Consider the following 20,360-nt stretch of genomic DNA (forward strand, 5'->3'; position numbering starts at 1 on the left):
TTCTTAATAAATAAATGTAATAAATGAATTTTTAGATATTAATAATTTTCTATTATGATTTTTAATATCTCAAAACATATCTAATTATACATTATATATAATTTTAGCATTATTTTATTAGATATAAAATAATAAAGTGGAATAAGACAAAATATAAAATACAAATATATGTATATAAAATTTAATAATTTAATTAAATATTATGTAATTAATGAATAAAATCATTGTATTTATTCTTTATATTAAAATAAAACAAAAAAAAATAAAATAAAATACACAATAAAAATTATATTTTAAAAAAAATTAAATTTGAATATTATAATTGAATTGAAATTAATTTATACAAAAAATGAGATGTATAAATATTATATAAAAATTATATAAATTATATAAATTTAATATTATATAAATGTAATATAAATATTAAATACTTTCATGATACAAAAATGATTATTTCATTATTTCATTTTATATATATATATATATGAATCAGTTTTAAATATATATTACATTTAAGTATTAATCATTTTAAATATTAATACAGTAAAATATAATATTGTTACTTACGAATTTCATATTTAACAGTTGTCACCTATCGTAAGTAATACAATTATCATAATAATTTTTATATTTATAAGTAAATATTTTACTTTAGAAATTTTTTTAATATTTATATCAATATTTATATCATATTTTTTTACTGTTATTTTAATAATTAAAAAAAAAAGATTTTTTAATAAAAATTATTACACTTACTTTATTTACTTATACCTTTAGATAGAATTATTGCACTTTATTATACATTAAATATAATTAAGAAAAAAAATATAATATATATTCATCACTCTGTTATATAAAATCGATAATATTAAAATTAAAAATAATACTTTTAATACAATATGTTTAATGAAATAATATGAATATATATATATAATAAATAATATAAATATTCAAGTTAAATATATCTCATGTATAAATGTTTTATGAATTTCTTTACTCTTTCTTTCTTATAAATATAATATTTTATATAAATTATTATAATATTACTAAAATCGAATTTTTTATAATAGAAAATATTTAATTTTTCATAATAATATATTTTTTATCGACTAAAAAATAAATTAATTTATTTTTTATTCAATAATATAAATATTTTATATTATTTTTTATATATTCTATTTATATTTTTTTTTCCTTATTTTAATCATTATTGTTTGGAATATATAAATACTATTTTATTTTATTTATATTATATTATTTATATATATAAAAATATAAAAATCTGTTTATATAAAGTCCTCATAATTAAATAATTAACAATTTATTTTAGATATTTACTAAAGAACAATAAAATTGAAGTCTGTCAATATTTTTATTTAATTTTTTATCATATTTGGTAAACCAAATAATGTTTTTAATGTGAACATAAACAAATATAGAAAGTAAAATAGAAGAATACATAAAATGTAATTAGGCGGGTATTAAATTCGCTGAACAAAACTGCAACAAGGTTTGTACAAAAACTATGACTAATTTAAACAAACATAAATATAAATGTATTTAATAATTTATATTTATATTTATATTTTTTATATTATATTTATATTATATTTATATTTATAATTATATAATATTTATATATATGTGCGTGCGTGTGTGTGCGTGCGTGCGTGTGTGTGCGTGCGTGCGTGTGTGTGTAATATATATATCAGAAGCAATGTGTTCAGGAATTCTGAATCAGCTGTTTAAAAATCAAGAAAAAACTTTTTCAATATTATTGTTTCAAATAATTTATGGAAATGAAAAAATAAATAGCATGAATTTAATTTATATTAAGAATACCACTAGTGCATTTCATTTAATATAGCTTCTTTATTCAATTTTATTCGAATGTATTATTTTAAGTAAACATCTTACAATATATTTTATGTATTTATGTATTTATTTTATATTATGTATTTTATGTATTACATATTTTTTATATTTATCTAGTTATATTTAATTAAAAGATAAAATAATACTTTAAGTTTCATTTAATATTTGTACATTTCTTTTATCCAAAGATTTTTATCATCTTTTTTATTTTATTTATGTATATAACAACATTATTATAAAAATCTTACTATGTATATGTTATTATAAAATATTTTTAGATTATAGTTTATTTCATTTTCTTAAGGAACTATAGATTATTAAATCTATATTCTATAACGTTTTACTTAAAATAATATAAAACGTTAATAAAATCACTAATACTATTTTTTAAAAATTTATTAATTGAATATTTAAAAATAAATAAATATTAAATAAATTGGTAAATTATTCATCGGTTAATTATTCATTTTATGTTTTTTATGCACAAATTACTTTATAAAATAGATACAATTATTATTCATTTCTTGATATCATAGATTATGAAATTACAGTATAAAAGTCGACAGTATGTGTTACCTTTTAGTATATTTATCAATTTTTGTTAAAAAAACAATTACTTTTAATTGATCACATAATAGTATAATTAATATAAATTTTTACAATTAATTTCATTTCTCATTATATTTACTTATTTTATTATAGTATTCATAAATATCTATATCATGATATTATTATATAGATTTTAATATAATTTTAGATTTTTAATGTTAATTATTATTATATTAATAATTTAAAATATTATATTTCAAAGTAATAATTCTTCCAAAATATTTATACTGGATTTCTATTACGGATAATAAAACCAACCATTTATGGAAAAGTTTGAACATTCTTCAAGAACAAGTGATATTGGCTAACTTCCAATTAGATATAAATGAACTATCAAGAAGATGTTATTCTATATACAATCAAAAGTATTCGTTTACTATATAATAATTTACTTACATGTATAAATAAAATTGAAAAAAATACAAATATAATTTTTAAATTAAAAATAAATTTTTATTAATATAAAATAATATAATATTCTAATATTCTATACTTATTATAATATTAATAATATTAAAACTAATAATTATTACAAAAAGAAAAATTTATGATATACAATATCTGATAAAAAATATTCGATTGTCTTAAAATATAATAATTAAAATATAATAATTTATAATATATAATATAATAATATAATAATTTTTTTAGAAAATATAGGATCAAATTTAGGAAGATAGAAATTTAGAATGAAACAATATGAATCTTTTTATAAAGTTAAAAGAATCAATTTTCCAAATGTATAAAGAAAATTTTGAAAGAATTATAATTATAAAAATTATAATAATCGAAATAACGATGAAAATAATAAAAGTTGCTTTTTTTTTATCTGAGATTATAATGAAAAATTAAACAATTTTGTAAATTTATGTCAGTCAGTTTTATATACTGAAAATTCAAAATATGCAGAAATCATATAGAACAGACATCGAAAATTGTAAAAATCTATATTTTAAAGATAGTCGAATACTTTCTTCGAGAAATTATATTATTAAATTTTTATAATATATTTAATATATTAAATTTTTATAAAACCTACGAATTTTTCATTAAAGAATGCTTTCAATATGTTCGAAACATAAAACAAATGAGTTTTTTAAAGGATTTGTTTTCAATTAGAAATAATTTATCATAAATCATCTTAATCAGTTACGAAAGAAAACTATAGAATATTCATCATAAAAAAATATTATTTTTTTTATTTGACAAGGATTTATTTGAAAAGGAAATTGTTATTTAAACAATACAAAATAGCATCAAAGAGATTTTAAAATACTAGTATATTCTAAAAAAATTAAAAAAAAAAACATTATTTTTACAAATGACATAAAAATTTACATTTTTTATGTTCCTAACAAAAAAGTGTGGAAAAAACCAAATATTATATATACAAAAATTCATCATTAATGATATGAGATATTATTATTTTCATTGATTAAATTTAATAATTTTCATATTAAAGAGGTTATCATGGATTTCTGGATATATTTAAATATTTTAAAACAAAATTTATTACCAAATGTTAAAAAATTGAATATGGAGAAAAATTTTATGTTCCAATAATAAAAACAATCCAAAGCATATTATGTTCAAATCAAAGAATAAATCTTATACAATACCTCGCATTATTTACAAAAACCACATAATTGCCACGTAAACTTTTCAAATGTTTATAAGTAATACAAATAGAAATTAAAAAAAAAATCAAGATATACTTTCTAAGAATTAATAAAAATTAAACAAAAGAATTTAAAAAAAAATAGAAAAACTATAGAATTAATAAAAAAAATATCCTCAGACGATAAATCAATGACTAGTTAAATTAATATCTAACAGATTTAATATTAGATCCAAAGGATATTTTATTAAATATTAAATATATGATTTTAAGTAATTAATTTTACTAATATAATTATAAATTATAATATTATATTATTATATTTTAGTAATATAATTATAATTAAAGAAATTATATAAGGATGAATATTTTTGCGGTTTCATTTATTTGATATATAACATTAAATTTTTCTTTTCATTAATTATTTTTATTAATAATTTTTTATTAATTTATTTTTTTATTAATTTTAATGACTGTTACATTGTTTTATATTAATAAAGATTTTTTTCTAACTTAAAAATTATATATTTTTTTTTTCAATTCCTTCCATATACATAGAATAGATAGAATTGGATTATCAATATTTTGGGAAACTGATTATAACTGAAAAGTATAGAATAAAATTTTATCGTTTAAATATTTGTTTTCGAGAAAATTAAATTTGAAAATTTTTGATTTGATTTTTTTTCTGATTATATTTAATATTTTGAAAACGAGTGCTTATTTAAATAATAAAATTTTATTCTGTACTTTTTAGTTATTTTTATATATTATCTATGGAATCTACTAATTATGGAATCCCATCATATATAATTCATTTCATTCAATCGGAAATTTTACTTGTACTTAAAAAATTTTCAAATTTAATTTTTCAAAAATGAAGCAATAAATAAAAAAACATTCTCTATTTTCAATTTATTTTTTCATGAAAAATTTATTTATGATTTTATTATTCGTACCGAAACATCTTATATTTTTATAATTAATTTGTAATTTATTATAATTGTGAAATTCTGTATCTAAAATTTAAATAATTATTTATCATAAATATAAAAATTTAATTAAATTAATTGGATTTTAATTAATCTTCAAGATTAAAAATTTTTTCTTGTTCAAATATAGTAAACAAATGTATACAATAATTCAAGTTATTATACTTAAAAATAATCATGCAAAAAATCTTTAATAATAAGTATTTAAAACATTTATTCGAATTAATAATAAACTAAATATTTGTATATAAATGCAACACATATAAATATTAAATTTATATGTATATGAATGATTAGAAGTTTACTTTTTATTACTCATGTATATGATTCAAAATTAACTTATAATAATGTATAATGATAATAATACAATAAAAAATAAAGAAAACATAATAATAGATTTAAATGTAAATATGCAGCACCGCAAAACAGATTCCCTAAGTACACTGTTTAAATTGATATATGTATATATATTATATAGCTACAGTAGTTAACAAGTCTGCAGACTACAATAATGCAGTCCCAATATTTAGCTGATTAATCTAAATTTTAAGTGTACTTCAAAATCTTGTATATATCCTACCACATTTTCTTTTCTTGTAATGATAGAGCATTATTGGATTTAAATATAATATAATCTTTATATAAATATGTAAAAAATTATACATTAAGGTTAAAAATAAAATAATTAAAATGATAATATAATTAAATATATTGTAATTAATATATGTTTTAATTATGAAACTGATTTGTACAGAGACAACAATTTGTACTTCTTAAAAAAATATAAAATAAAAATTATATTTAAAAATAATATAAATTTAAAATTTTATATACATTTACATATAAGAATTCTATGTTTTACACTTACATATTAGAAAAACTTTATGTTTAATTTTTGCAAGAAATATACACTATATTTATTCTTAAGTATATAATGTTACTGATATGTTAACAATGATAAAATACATATGAATTTAAAAAAAATCATATACAAAAAAATAAATCATATATAAATTTATGATTCATAATTAATCTGAAATCATCATATGTAAATGTATATATATTTATATATACAGAATATTAATATATTCGTTAAATATCTTTGAAGATTTTAAACTAAAATAAGACAAAATTGATATACAAAAATGTCAATTGAAGCTTATTTATTAATTTATAAACAATTAAATTTTATATTAGATAAATTGAAACGAAAAAAAATTTATATTTCTATTTCTTACATCATTTATATATCTATTTTCGAATTGTTTATAACTTAATAACTAACTCAATCAATATTTTTATGTACCAATTTTTGTATTACTTTATAATGAATTCTTCTTATATAAATAATTTAATAATTTAATAATTTAATTTAAGAATTTCTTCTTAGTATAAATATTATTAAGTATTAAAGTATCTTAATAAATATATTATAACGAATGTATTAACATTCTATATATATATATACACGCGCGCATGTGTGCATATATAGGATAAGTTATGCAATTATTCAAATGCTTGGTCGAGTTCGATTAAACGTAGCAAGAAAGTATTTTTATATTGAAAAAAAATAAATAATATATTAAAAAAATTTAGCTTCTTATGATTATTTTTTTTTTCAATTTATTCGATCGAAAATAATGCATTTTTTAAGAATACAAAACGAATTGCATTTTTTTTTAAATATATTGATATTTCAAAATCACAATGAATTTCTGCACAATGAATTTAATCTTTAGAAAATCAATATTTTATGAGATATTTCCAATTTATTATAATACATAAACACTTGAAGATATAAATGTATAAATATACATCAAATGTATTAATCTGTGAATTGCTTAAAAATATACTAATCCATAATATTGAAGATAGATACTAATAATTTATGATTATTATTGTTTAAGTTTAAGGAATAATGCTGAAATTTACTCATATACAAGAATGAAAAGTGAACTTGATTCATAATTATATCAAATACTATTATGTATCTATCTTAATTAAATACAAAAAATAAAAACAAATAAATTGTATTTAATCAATTGTAGTCACTAAATCTGTTTTAATTAGTAATTAAAATAATCTGCAAATAAATTATATTTTGAAATAATTGATTATGAAAAAATACAATTAAATGAAAATAATAACATTTAAGACAAATTGCAAGTATCAAATGACATTTAATATTTGAAGAATTTTATAACTAATTATTCCTAAAATATATAACAGCTATTCTACGATTATAGCTATATTACATCTTTAACATTTGGATATTTTTTATTAGCAATAAAATAATTACATTTATATTATTGTATATAATTTGACTTTCATTAAAAATTACAAGTTTTTTCTATATCTAATCAAACATAAAATATAATTTGATCTAATTGCGTAACTCACACTATATATGAAAATTCTTGCATAAAATTTTATACATAAGTCTCAGTACATATCAGTATACTTATCAGTATACTTAAATTTTGAAAAATCTTGAACACTTTTTATCGACAAAATTTTAATATGATATACAATTTTAATATAACTTTGATTTGATACATGTGAATATTCTGTATTCCACATGTTTTGTGCACCATATAACAATAGTGAGTTACATACATCATACTATATTAGTACGGATAATAAATATAAAATATTAATTGGCATACAGTATGATGTGCGATACAGTATGATTCTGTATTAAATTGTATAATCTTGAATTTTAATTGGCAGTCAAATGTTTATGTTGATGTTCTCAGTCTTATGAGAACTTTTTTTCAAGTTCAAATAATGGAAGATGTAAATTTTTTCATACAAACTATCATAAACTCTTATAAAAATTGTACCATTATATAGTCAAAGATATAATTATGCTTTATCATCAAAACAATTTGACTCATTAATATTTTTTTTTTTATGTTAATGGAAGAATTATTTTATTCTGGAGAAGAACTACAGAAGTTTCTTTCTGTGTATCATACTAATCTCAAAATGTCTAACAGTTCCAACAGTTATGAAGGTCCCAATCTAATATGTTATCGTTTTAGCAAAGGACGGAAGTGAAAAAGGAAATATACTAATTGGAATGTATATATATTGATAACAATGAAGTTTCCAGAGAAAAAGAATCAGTCTTTATGCTATATGAATCTAAAATATACAAAGTGAAATGTGAATTATTGTGAATTGGATTATATTGATATCTTTTACAGATTATATTTATCTTTTTACATTTTCTTATTATAAGGCATAAATATTTATTTATTAAAAATGGTTCTTATTTATTAACATACATTTCTTTTTATAACTTTTTTTTAAAAATATAAGATTAAAGATATATACATAATGTAAAATGGAATAATCTGTGATATTAGTATATGAATTACAAAAAATTAAAAAAACACATGAAATAAATATATTGAAGAAATTTAAGAATTATGAAAATTGCATAATATTCAAATATCTCTGAAAACTTCAAAAAATGCTCATGATATTTTGATAAAAAAATAAGAAACTTTGTTCTATATGAAAAGAATAAAGGAATGAATAAAGAATTAAAATTATAATGTGGAAGAATATAATCCACTACATTAACCTATACATACAATTATAACAGGAATTATTATTGTGTAATATAACTTAACTTGTAAACTAATACAATAAAACGTAGTTTAACATTCATTCAATGTCAAACATTTTATCATCTTAAAATGCAAAATTTCAAGCTGAGTTCATATATGACATTTATTTATTTAATCTTGTGAATTGTATGCGCCCATGATTTACCATATTATATATCATAGCGTGAAAAATCTGTATTTTCATATCGACTTTTGTTACTAGAAATTGTGTTCTTTGTGATAGCACTAATTAATCAAAACAAAAAAACAAAAAAGAAAGAAAAAGAAAGAAAGAATACAAATGAACATAGTAATTATGAATTTAAGCCTTGACGCTTTTCTTCTTCAAGCATAGCATCAAGTTCATCAGTAAGATTTGCAAGCATATTCCCAATGTCGTTCAAAACATCAGCTGGTTCACTGCCACTAGTATGATGGCTTATTCCATGATTTTGCAAATTATTGCCAGTATTACCACTTGTATATTCTTGTGCGCGTGCTGCTCTTTGTTTTATCGTTCCAGCATTCTCATTTGCAAATGGTAATGAATCTGATTCTGTACTGGAACTCGACTGAAAAAATATATATTTGATATTAATATATGATTACAATATCATATAATATTATATAATATATATGATTATAATATCAATTATAATATATGATGATTATATAGAAAAATCATAGTAAGTTTTTATTATGTTTCTAATTTTTATATAAAATTTATATAAAATTTATATAAAATTTAATATTTATAATATTATTTATATTAAAATAAAAATATTTCATAAAAAAGATTAAAACAAAAATAAAAAAAACTCAATGAATATTCAAGATAATTAAATGTTCAAAACAATAATAAAAAATATATATATATATATTTAAACTGAAAGCTGAATAAAATAAATTTTGATAATATAGAAATAATAAACATTATAACGTTAAAAAAAATAATACAATTAATTTAAAAAATTTTAAAATTGCTAAAATTTAACGCAATAAATTTAAAATGTTTTTATTTAATAAATAAGTTTTAACTAACATTTTCTTTTTGTATATTTTTTATATATCTTCTTATATATCTTGTATATCTCTTTATTTTGGTTTTTAAAATCGATCCAATCAAAATTGTTCTATGAATATATTTACTTTATATGTATAAAGATGTTTTCATTGATATTACTTTAGATAATTTTAATTGATATTAGCACTAATTTTAAACATTTAATGATAATAAAATTTTCATAAAAATTTTCAACAAATTTTCAGTTATGAAATAATAATTTTTTGATCATTATATTTTTTATTTCAAGAAAACAATTATAAAATAAAATATATTTTCTTTTATTTTATTTTATACGTTTACATTTTGTATAAATAGAAATGAAATTTTTATTTTTTCGAAAATAAAAAAAAGTTAAAATATAAGAAAATTTTATTCAACTTGTAAAAAATTCTTTACGAAAATTTTAATTATTTAAAAAATTAACTATTTAAATGCATTGATAAAATCGTTTCATAAAATTCTAATTGCATATAAAAATATTATATTAGGGTATCCTATAAGTTTCTTTCTTTTTTTCGATATGAAATGAATACATAATATTTGTTATTTAAGATTGATTTATTGTGTTATGTATGAACCGTTCTTCTGTACCTTCTTCCATCTCTCAAAAAGCTTCATTATTCTCTTTTGAAAATTGGAGTTTATTTGCAAAATATTTCTCGAGGCGCATTTTTATTTCGCTTACGGATTGGAATCGTTTATCATGGAGAGAATTTTTTTAATAACAAGAACATTAAGAGTCAGATAGAGCAAAATCTGGGAAGTATAGAAAATGCGATAGAATGTCCCAATCAAACTGTAACAAACTGTAACAATCAATGCAACATGCGGTTTTGCATTGTCCAAATGGCCTCGTCGGTTCGCCAATTTTGGCCGTTTTTTTGCTATGGCATGTTTCAATTTATCAAACTAATTGCAATATTTTCCAAAATTGATGATTTCACCTTGAGAAAGGAGCTCATGTGGAGTTCACCTTTCAAATCCCACTAAATGGATAAAAGAATTTTCTTCGGATGAAATCCAACCTACACAACAATTGAAGCTTTATTGTCCTTAAATCAAATACTTTTTCGATGCACATTTTGATGCAAAATTCAAATTTCGTTTCCAGTGACAAGCCTCTTTGAAAAAAGATCTCTTTCATATCACTAGAGAAGAAAATCACACGTTATGCTTTATTGTTGACAAGAGATGCGGTTCATAAAATCGGTCTCTATCAATAGCTGTGGAATCCAAATTTCATCGATCGACATATCCTATCTTGGTCAGGTAATTATCTACCGTTTTCCTGGAAATATTAATGGCATCTTTTATCTCTTGCACATTATATCGCGGATTTTCAACGAGCATGGTTTTCATAAAGTCCGTATTCGTCGTTGCGGAACAAACCGCTGCAATCTTCATTTTTTAAGTCAAAATTGCCACCTCTAAATCTTTTAAATCAATTGCGGATCGTAATAATTGTAATATCATTCCCGTAAACAGTACAGTACAAATCTCGTCTACAATATCATTTGCATTATTACCTTTTTTAAAGCAATAAAGCATAACATGTCACAAATACTTTCTTTGATTATTCATATTGAATGTGTACAGTGTAGAAAAAATTTTTAAGAGACTGTGTCACCAATGAAACGTACTTTAAAAGAACTCTAGGATGACTGAAACCGATGTCATAAACAGCTAATAAATAAGTCTGCATGTTCATAAAAATAACCAGTTAAAGTCATTCCTAACAGTGCGATAGAAATTTATGGAACACTCTAATACTTTAAAAGAGCTCTAGGACGATTCTGCCATAAATGGCTAATAAATAAACCTGTATGTTCATATAAAAATAGCAAGTTAAAATCATTCCTAGCATAGTGTGAAAGAAACTTATGGGACACCCTAATATTACATATTACTTCTAAAACTAAGCATATTTGAATACTAAAAATATATTTAATGTCTTTCTATTTTACTCAATTTTTCTTATTATAAGTAAAATAAAACAACTATATAACAATTGTGAATTGTTTATTTATCTATTTTTAGTTCTTTAAATGATTAAAGAATAAAGCTAATTAAAGGAATATATATTTTTATATTTTTAGATTTGATCTCAAAATATTTATTACGGGTATAAAATAAATGATTTCTTTTCCAGAACTTTATAAAAAAATAATAAATTGAATACAAAATAACTATTGAATTTTATTTTTTTTAATTTTTTATATAATAATTTTTTTATATAATAAATTAATTAATCTGCGTGAAATATATCGTGAAAAATATTTTGTGCAACATTTTTCTTTACATCGATTTTAATTTTCAAATTATTTGTAAAAAATTTTCGATATTATTGAATTATAAATGTGCAACCATCACTTATTAACTATATACAAACATCATTGGCAATCAGTAATTAATATGAAGTTTCAATTTTTTGCACTTACAAAAAATTAAAAATAATCCTATTATTAATAAATCTCTTAATGACAAAATTTTGGATTTACATCGCCTATATATATATACGGGTATAATGTGGAATACTTTTGAAGGATGAATTTTAGATATCAAAACAATGAAAAAAGTTCATATACACATGTTTGTTAAGGCATGTATTTATATTTGCAACGAGTTATAAACATTTTTTTTGTATTAGATAGTGTGAGACAGCAAAAGAGTGAGAACGCTCAGCTGCACGACAATACTATATTGCAATATTGTTTACGTAGCGGAGTCCTTGATGAAAATAAACTGATATTTTTTTATATACAATTGATTATTTCAAATAAATTTCAGTGTAAGATAATATACAATGTATATAAATATAATATAACATAATTTAATTATGCAATAACATAAATGTAACTATGCAATAACATAAATGTAACTATGCAATAACATAAATGTAACTATGCAACATTTTTATATTGTTTAAAAAAATTATGCAAATTAAATTATGCAAATTAAAATTTATGTAACTTATTATTTAAGAGAATAACTTCGAATTATATGTATAACAAATTCCACAATATTTAGAAAGAATGATTATATACAATATTTCATTTAAAATCATAAATGAATCATTGTATTTTATTCAACCTGCTGTATTTACCAAAATCCATAGAAACAAATGAAAATATATTTCTATAAGATTTCAGAAAAGTTGAATGTTTTTTATGCACAATTGCTTTTTTAATTATTTTCATATGTATAAAAAAATAGTAATAATACTTGAATGAATTTGAATTTCAGATTCAATCAAATTACTGACAAATCTTTATCTTTATTTCTTTATTTCATTTGCATTCAATATTTCTTATTCTTATTCAGAAAAAAATAATAGTCGATTTGGATATCACTTATCACTTATAAATCAATATTACATATTAAAATCACATATCTATAAAAAATACATATATATTGCAATTGTTTTTTTTATGCTCGATTAAATATTACAAATTTACTATTTTTTTTTTTACACATTTATTTCTGATATGTGTTACACGAATGTTACGAATACTATCTTAGCAACGGAAAAAATTATTGAGCTAAATTTTCCTATTATATTAATTACACATAAACATAATATTCGATTTCGAATATTACTATTTCATTTTTTGTTTTTATCAAATCTCTTTTTCTAATACGATTAGCATTCAATTATTTGCAATGCTATTTTAATAGTTATACCGCGGAGTTTACACAGTTTAATGAAATAATACATATTTGAATATTTGTTTAAAATATAATTTTAATTAAATAATTTTAATTAAATAATTATAAAATTAAATTATATAATAATTAATAATCGAAATAATTTTATTTAATCTATATTTTAATTTTCTAATTTTTTATTTAATCTATAATTTATAATATATATAATCTATAATTTATAATATATATTAATCTATAATATAATTTAATTTTATTTAATCTATATTTAAAGAAATTAATAGTAAATAATGAATAGTGAATAGTGAATAAAACAAAATATCTAATATAGAATAGTAACATGAAAAAAAGAAATGCAATGCTTATATGATTTTTTTAATGGATATAAGATTTATAGTGACATTAATATAATATAATTAAAATATAGATATTGAATTTCAACATTATTTTTTTCTATTTAATCTCATATCTGAATAACAAATATTGCATTCAAATAAAAGAAACAAAAATTTTTCAATTAATTCACTTCAATTGATTTATGATTTTCAAATTATGATTTATGATTTATAATTCAAATATCATCAGTAAATTTTTTATACATGTGAAGATAAGCAAGTTATATATAAAAAAAAATACATTCAATCTTTTTAATCTGAAATCTTATGGGAATATGTTTTGATGTTTGCTATAAATTTCGTTAAGTAAGCAGATTAAATGTAATCATATAACAATTCAGCTATGAATTTATGGATTAAATAATATGTTTGTACCATAGTGATTTACCTATAGATGTAAATAAAATGGTATATGTGTTAGTATTCTGGAATTTATTAAAACTTATTCAAGATAAGTGTTTGTTAAATAAAAATACAACAATAACAATATGTATATTATATATTATTTTATACTAAAATTCACTTGAAATAATCAATTATATATAAAAAAATATCAGTGTATTTACTTTCATTGAGGGGCTTTGCTATAATGATATTGCAAAATGTTTTTTCATTCGATTTCACTATCTATATAAATATCTATATAAATCTATATATATTATATAGATAATATATATATATTATATATAGATAAATATAATTATTTATATAAATCTATATAATATAAACTTAAAACATTTATAATTCGTTAATTAATCTTTGCTATATTTTAATAATAATATTGAATGAAATTTGAATAGATATAATAGTTGTATTGTATTTATATCATTAATGATTCGCCACTACTACTATTAATTAGAATTAAATTACTAATTAAAAATCTTAATACATAAGCAATAATATTGTCCATAGCAATAATAATATTGTAAGACCGAAATTACTATATATTTTTTATTTTAAAAATAAGTATTTGAATATTTTAATGAAAATGGAATCGTTACAATTAATATTGCTAAGCAATAATTTAACATTTTCAAGTTGTTCGAAATTTAACATACATTATAATATATTTGTAAATATTATCAACCAATAAAAAGATTAAAATTATTAATTTATCCTAACAGATTATATATTTAAACAGTTTTATTTAAACTGACGAATACTTTTTATACTCACTATATATTCATGGAACATCTTTGAAAGATTTATTTTTCAAATTATAATGCAATAAAATTTGCATTAGAAGAAGCGAGATGAAAATAGTAGATTTTTTTTATCTCTATCATAATATTAGTCTATTTCATAAAATGCAAATTTAAAATATTTATAATTTAATAAACAAATCTTAATCGGTATTTTTGTAAATTTTATCTTTGTTTTGATCTTCAGTTAATCTTTTAAAAAATATCTTATAATATATTAATACATGAATTTTTTATAATATAACAAAATTTAATTTCTTTGATCTTTAAATTTTTAAAAATTCATATATCATATAAATTTTTTTTTCAAATTTAAAAGTAATTCTATTAACAAAGTTCATTATAAAATTTTTAGTTATTAAAATTATAGAAAAAATTATAGAATAAATTACCTTAAAACTGGCATCAGAACCATTACGATGCTGCAATGCAAGAGAAGCTATTAATTCATGTTCTTCATTAACATTGACGCTGACGCTACCCCAAGAACGAGACATAGAAGAAGATGGTCGATTTATTTGTGGCGGAGTCGATGGAACTGGTGCGGGTGCGGGTGGTGGAGGAGAAGGATGATGAATCAAATGATGATGTTGATGATGATGTATATGTTCCTCGCAAGAAGTAGTTGGAACTGGTCCGCTACAATCTATCACAACATCGCCAACTCCTGATCCTCCAACACCTACACCAGAAGCATTATTATCTCTGGAACTTTGACGTCTTGGAGGAGATGGAGGACAACGTTTTGGAAAATGTGGACTACTTTCAAGTCCATAAGTCAATTGATATTTATTATCGAAATCTCTTGGTAATGACTTAAATTGTCCTGGAGTTGCAGTGACCTATAATTAAAGAACAATATAATTTTATAAATAACAGATATTATTTTATAAAATTAATGATTTAATTAAAATAAATTTTTAAATGAATAAAATGTATAATTTTTCATTATTTTTAAGATTTAGAAAGAATTATGAAAAATTTTGAAAATTATAATTATTTTGAATATTTTTGAATAAATATTTTTAATAAATATAATAAAAATATATAAACAAATATATAATTATATTAATTATTGTGTATATGTGCAATTACGATTATGATTCTTTACTAAATAAATATTTATAAATATTTATGATGTCTATATGATATTAAAAAAAATATTTATAAGAAAAAAATATTTTATTTATTTTATTAAAAAATACATAATTACTAAAACTAATTATCTTGTTTTAATATGATACATAATTATGCTTTTTTTTGTATCTAATTATAGATGTAAATTTTTAATAACATGTTTTGAGTTTCTAATTTTTTGAACAGTGCATTGTTTATATTATTTGGAATCCATTAGTTAAAATAATAGATAAATTTTTCTCAGTAATTTTCAAAACTTAAATCATATTAATAGAAAAACATAAATAAAAATGCATAATTAATATAAAACTTAAAATTGCAGCAAAAATATGTTAATAAAAAAAGGAAACAATGTTTATTATGTCATTCAATATGAAAGATTACATATTAAAATTTTTATAAATTTGTAAATTTAAAATTATTTTATAATTTTTGCAAATATTTATTATGAATGACTTTTTTTTAATCTTATCTTAAAAATTTAAATAAATTTTTTAGAAATAAATAGAATCTAAAATTTCATTTTATTTAATAATTTTTAATTATTTACTTTTAAGAGTCATTTTCTTTTCAATTGAATTATAAATTATATTCTATTTTGTACATATATTTAAAATGATATTTTGTACCTTTGCTACTGGTCGTGGACGAACAAGACAATGTCTTGGTCGTGGAAGAGTTCCTCCACCTGCATCCACTACGGAAGTATCATTTGTAGGAGTTAGGTCGCCATCTTCAAAACTACGTGGACGCCATTCAATTGGTTGTGGATGTGCAGAAGGTGCTGGTGATGGAGGATATCCAAGAGGTGCATCCTCTAAGCTTTCTAAAGATTTTCCTCGTGAACCAGTTCGACCAACAATATTATAATCTGCTGGTAAAGCTGCATACATACTTCTCCACGTAGCTCCAGATGTTGTATCATTTCCTCCTCTTTGGAAAGACCTCAAAACAGGTGAGGAACAATCCTCATCAGGAGATGGCAAATCAGGACCTCCTCGTTGAATAACTACATCCTGAAAATAAAATTGAAATGGAATACTAAGATATTAAGATTAAAATAATTGATAAAAAAAAACGATTTTACAAACATTGAGAAATATTTTACTATTAAACTATTTTGATCGATTTGAATATCAAGATTAATATTTTTAAAGTTATGAACCATATCGTTTTATGTGAACATATTAAATTATAAAATTTATTTAGAGAATATATACAAGGAGAGTATATACAAGATTGTTAGTATATAATATGGAACATTTAAAAAATTCAATTTTAGAAATTAAACACAAAAGTTAATATATAAAAATATTGGTTAAAGCTTATTATTAAGTTATATTATTATTATATTATTATTATAAGCAATTTAATTCGCGTTGGATTAAATAAGACAAAGATAGAGCAAGACGTTGATGTGACGAAATGTTTTCTCTATTATCTTGTAAATTTCAGCTGTTTATAATATAAATAAGCTTTAAATAAAAATTTTGTATATTAACTTTTCGATTTGTAAAATTAATTTTTAAAATATTTTTAAAATATATTTAATAATTTTAGAAAATTAAGGATTTCGTGTGTAAAAACGTGATAATTGCATACATTACAATAGTTAATAAATGCAATTTTATTCTAATAATTCTTAATTTGAATAAAATTTGAATAAAATTTATATCATAACATGTATGATTTATAATATTTAATTTTCTTTTAAGCTGTATGCTGACTAAAAAAAAAGTTTTTGTTTAATTTGATGAATATTATGAGCTCTCTTTTTTATTTATTTTTTTTAAAAGTTCATAATTCTTTTTATGTTAATTAAATATGTTAATTAAATATTTTAATTTATTATTTTTATTATTTTAATTTATTTAATTTATTTAATTTATTATTTTATTTTTTTTATTATTATAATTTAATTATTTTTTTTAATCGTTTTGTTGTTAATTTACCTGTGTTTGTCCAGGATGTGGTGGTAATCGTGCGAGATCAAGGGGCTGTATACGTTTACCAGCGCGAATATCTTTAACTCTTTTAATTGCCAATAATAATTTTTTCTGATGGCCGAGACGCACAATACCAATATCTTCGAGATCTTCCCAAGTGAGAGTTGTTACATCTTCTACTGAACGCATACCCTGTTGGTGAAGAGCTCCAAGATATTCTTCGAGTCGTAGAAGTCTAAGCCATTCTTCTAATGAACCAGGAATATGCTCTGGTAAACCATCTCCTATATTTAAATTATCTATTTCTGCTTTCAAGCGTTTTCGATGATTAGGTTTCTTAATTCCTGTAAATATACAGAGTTTTAAATATAAATTTATAATTATATATTTAATTTTTAATTAATAATTTAGTTAGTATTTATGTTACATATGTATAAATTTATACATAATATAATTTATACATGATATATATTATATACTTTTATATAATATTAGAATTATATAATATATAGAATTTAGTATGCATAAAATAAATTATGAAAAATAAAAATATTAAATAATTTTTTTAATCTTGAGCATAAAAAAAGAATATATAAGATATATTTAATTTAGAAATATAAAATTTTTATTTAAAAAATATCCATAATTAAAATCAAAAATTTATATTTATTTATCTATATATAACAATTCCTAGCAAACAAACAATAAAAATTAGATCAATAGATTAGATTAGATTAGATTTATAATAAAAAAATTTTCAAAATTTCATTTCTCATTCATTTAATTAATATATATATAATAATATAATAATATAATAATATATATAAGATTTTATTCTCTTTATTATTCTTTATAAATGACATTGGAAATAAATGATATTGGAAATAATTATATAAATTACAATAATATAAATCATATAATACACTGTGTTTATTAATATGTTCATTCAATTTCATTGTTTTAAAAAACTTTAAAAATAGTAATCTTAAAAAAAAATAGAAAATTTATGCCTCTTATATTTTTCAATTCATTTACATCATATCTATTTTTTAAATATATTTTAGCATACATAAAATTTGTTTTACATATATATATCTGTAAATCTAAATTACATTATTTGAAAAATGTATTTTTTTTTAATTCGTCTTATAAATTTAAAAGTTGATTAAAAATAAATTGCTAAACTTGCCTATTGCTGTCAAATCTTCTGGAGTCATACGTGTAATAGTAGCTAAATCATAACCAGCGGAAGCAAACAAAGGAAAGTATTCCTCGAATTGGAGTTCAGTCAACCAAGCATGCACAACGTCAAGATCCGCTGGTCTATCGGGATGACTGCCAAGTGAACTTATAGAACATCTGGGAGATGAAGCAAGAGCACCAGGTCCTCTAGGACCTAAATGATATCCAGAAGCTCTTCCAGAATCTAATGAAGCGGTAGAATGTCTGGAACCTGAACCTGATCCTGAACTACCTGGGCTATCTCTTCCAGGACTTTGAGTCATATCGATTCCTAAAAGAAATATATACAAATAATTAACAAAGAATATAAATAATTAATTAATACAAAAAATATATACAATTGTACATTAAATTGAAAAAAATTATATTTTGCTAAATATTTTAAATAATATCGGAAGTTCAAAGTCCAATATTAATTTTATATTAGTTTTTTATAATAATAATAATAATAATTTATAAATATTAATAATTTATCTTGTTTTAATAAATTTTAATATTAAAAAATTAATAAGTTTAAGTTAAATAAAAGTTTATAAATTAAATAAAAAATGAAATGAAATCACTTTTTATAATGAACAGAGCATTTATTTCTGATCTTAAAAAAAAGAAAATAGAAATTATTTTTTTTCTTAATTTTAATTAAATTATTTCAATTAAATAAAATTATGTAATAATTATTTTTAATAAATTCAAACAAAACAGTAATTGTATCAATATCAAATCCTCTGATTGTTAATATTAATAAATATAAAAAAATTAAAATTTAAAATTATAAAAAATATAAAAATATTAATAATTGTTTGCTTTTTATTTTAAATTTTATTCAAATTTCATTAAATTCATCTTTATACATTCATTTTAAATTAGAATATATTCGTATTAAAATATATTTAATATTGTTATAATAAGCTTTGTTATAATAAAATATTAAATTAAATATTAATATAAAAAAAATTAAATATTAAATAATAAAATAATAAAATAGCTTTATTATAATC

At 19.3% G+C, this 20,360-nt stretch overlaps 1 protein-coding gene across 6 annotated transcripts in view; it reads right to left on the reverse strand.

Moving 5' to 3' along the window:
• Positions 1-8,610: 8,610 nt before the first annotated feature.
• The window catches only part of LOC122713573 (caskin-1), a 90,223-nt gene continuing 78,473 nt past the window's right edge, over positions 8,611-20,360 (reverse strand). For 5 of the 6 annotated variants that reach the window (XM_043934152.1, XM_043934151.1, XM_043934154.1 and 2 more), the window contains 5 exons: positions 19,310-19,633; positions 18,127-18,464; positions 16,804-17,190; positions 15,430-15,879; positions 8,611-9,283 (listed from right to left, as the gene is read on the reverse strand). In XM_043934152.1, the coding sequence (XP_043790087.1) occupies positions 9,026-9,283; positions 15,430-15,879; positions 16,804-17,190; positions 18,127-18,464; positions 19,310-19,633 (1,757 nt within the window). In that variant the 3' untranslated portion in view covers positions 8,611-9,025. The remainder of the gene's footprint in view (positions 9,284-15,429; positions 15,880-16,803; positions 17,191-18,126; positions 18,465-19,309; positions 19,634-20,360) is intronic. The other variant, XM_043934150.1, reaches the window with a different exon arrangement.

The sequence above is a fragment of the Apis laboriosa genome, unplaced genomic scaffold, assembly GCF_014066325.1.
Source record: "Apis laboriosa isolate Shangri-la unplaced genomic scaffold, ASM1406632v1 scaffold25_cov139, whole genome shotgun sequence".
Classification (NCBI taxonomy): domain Eukaryota; kingdom Metazoa; phylum Arthropoda; class Insecta; order Hymenoptera; family Apidae; genus Apis; species Apis laboriosa.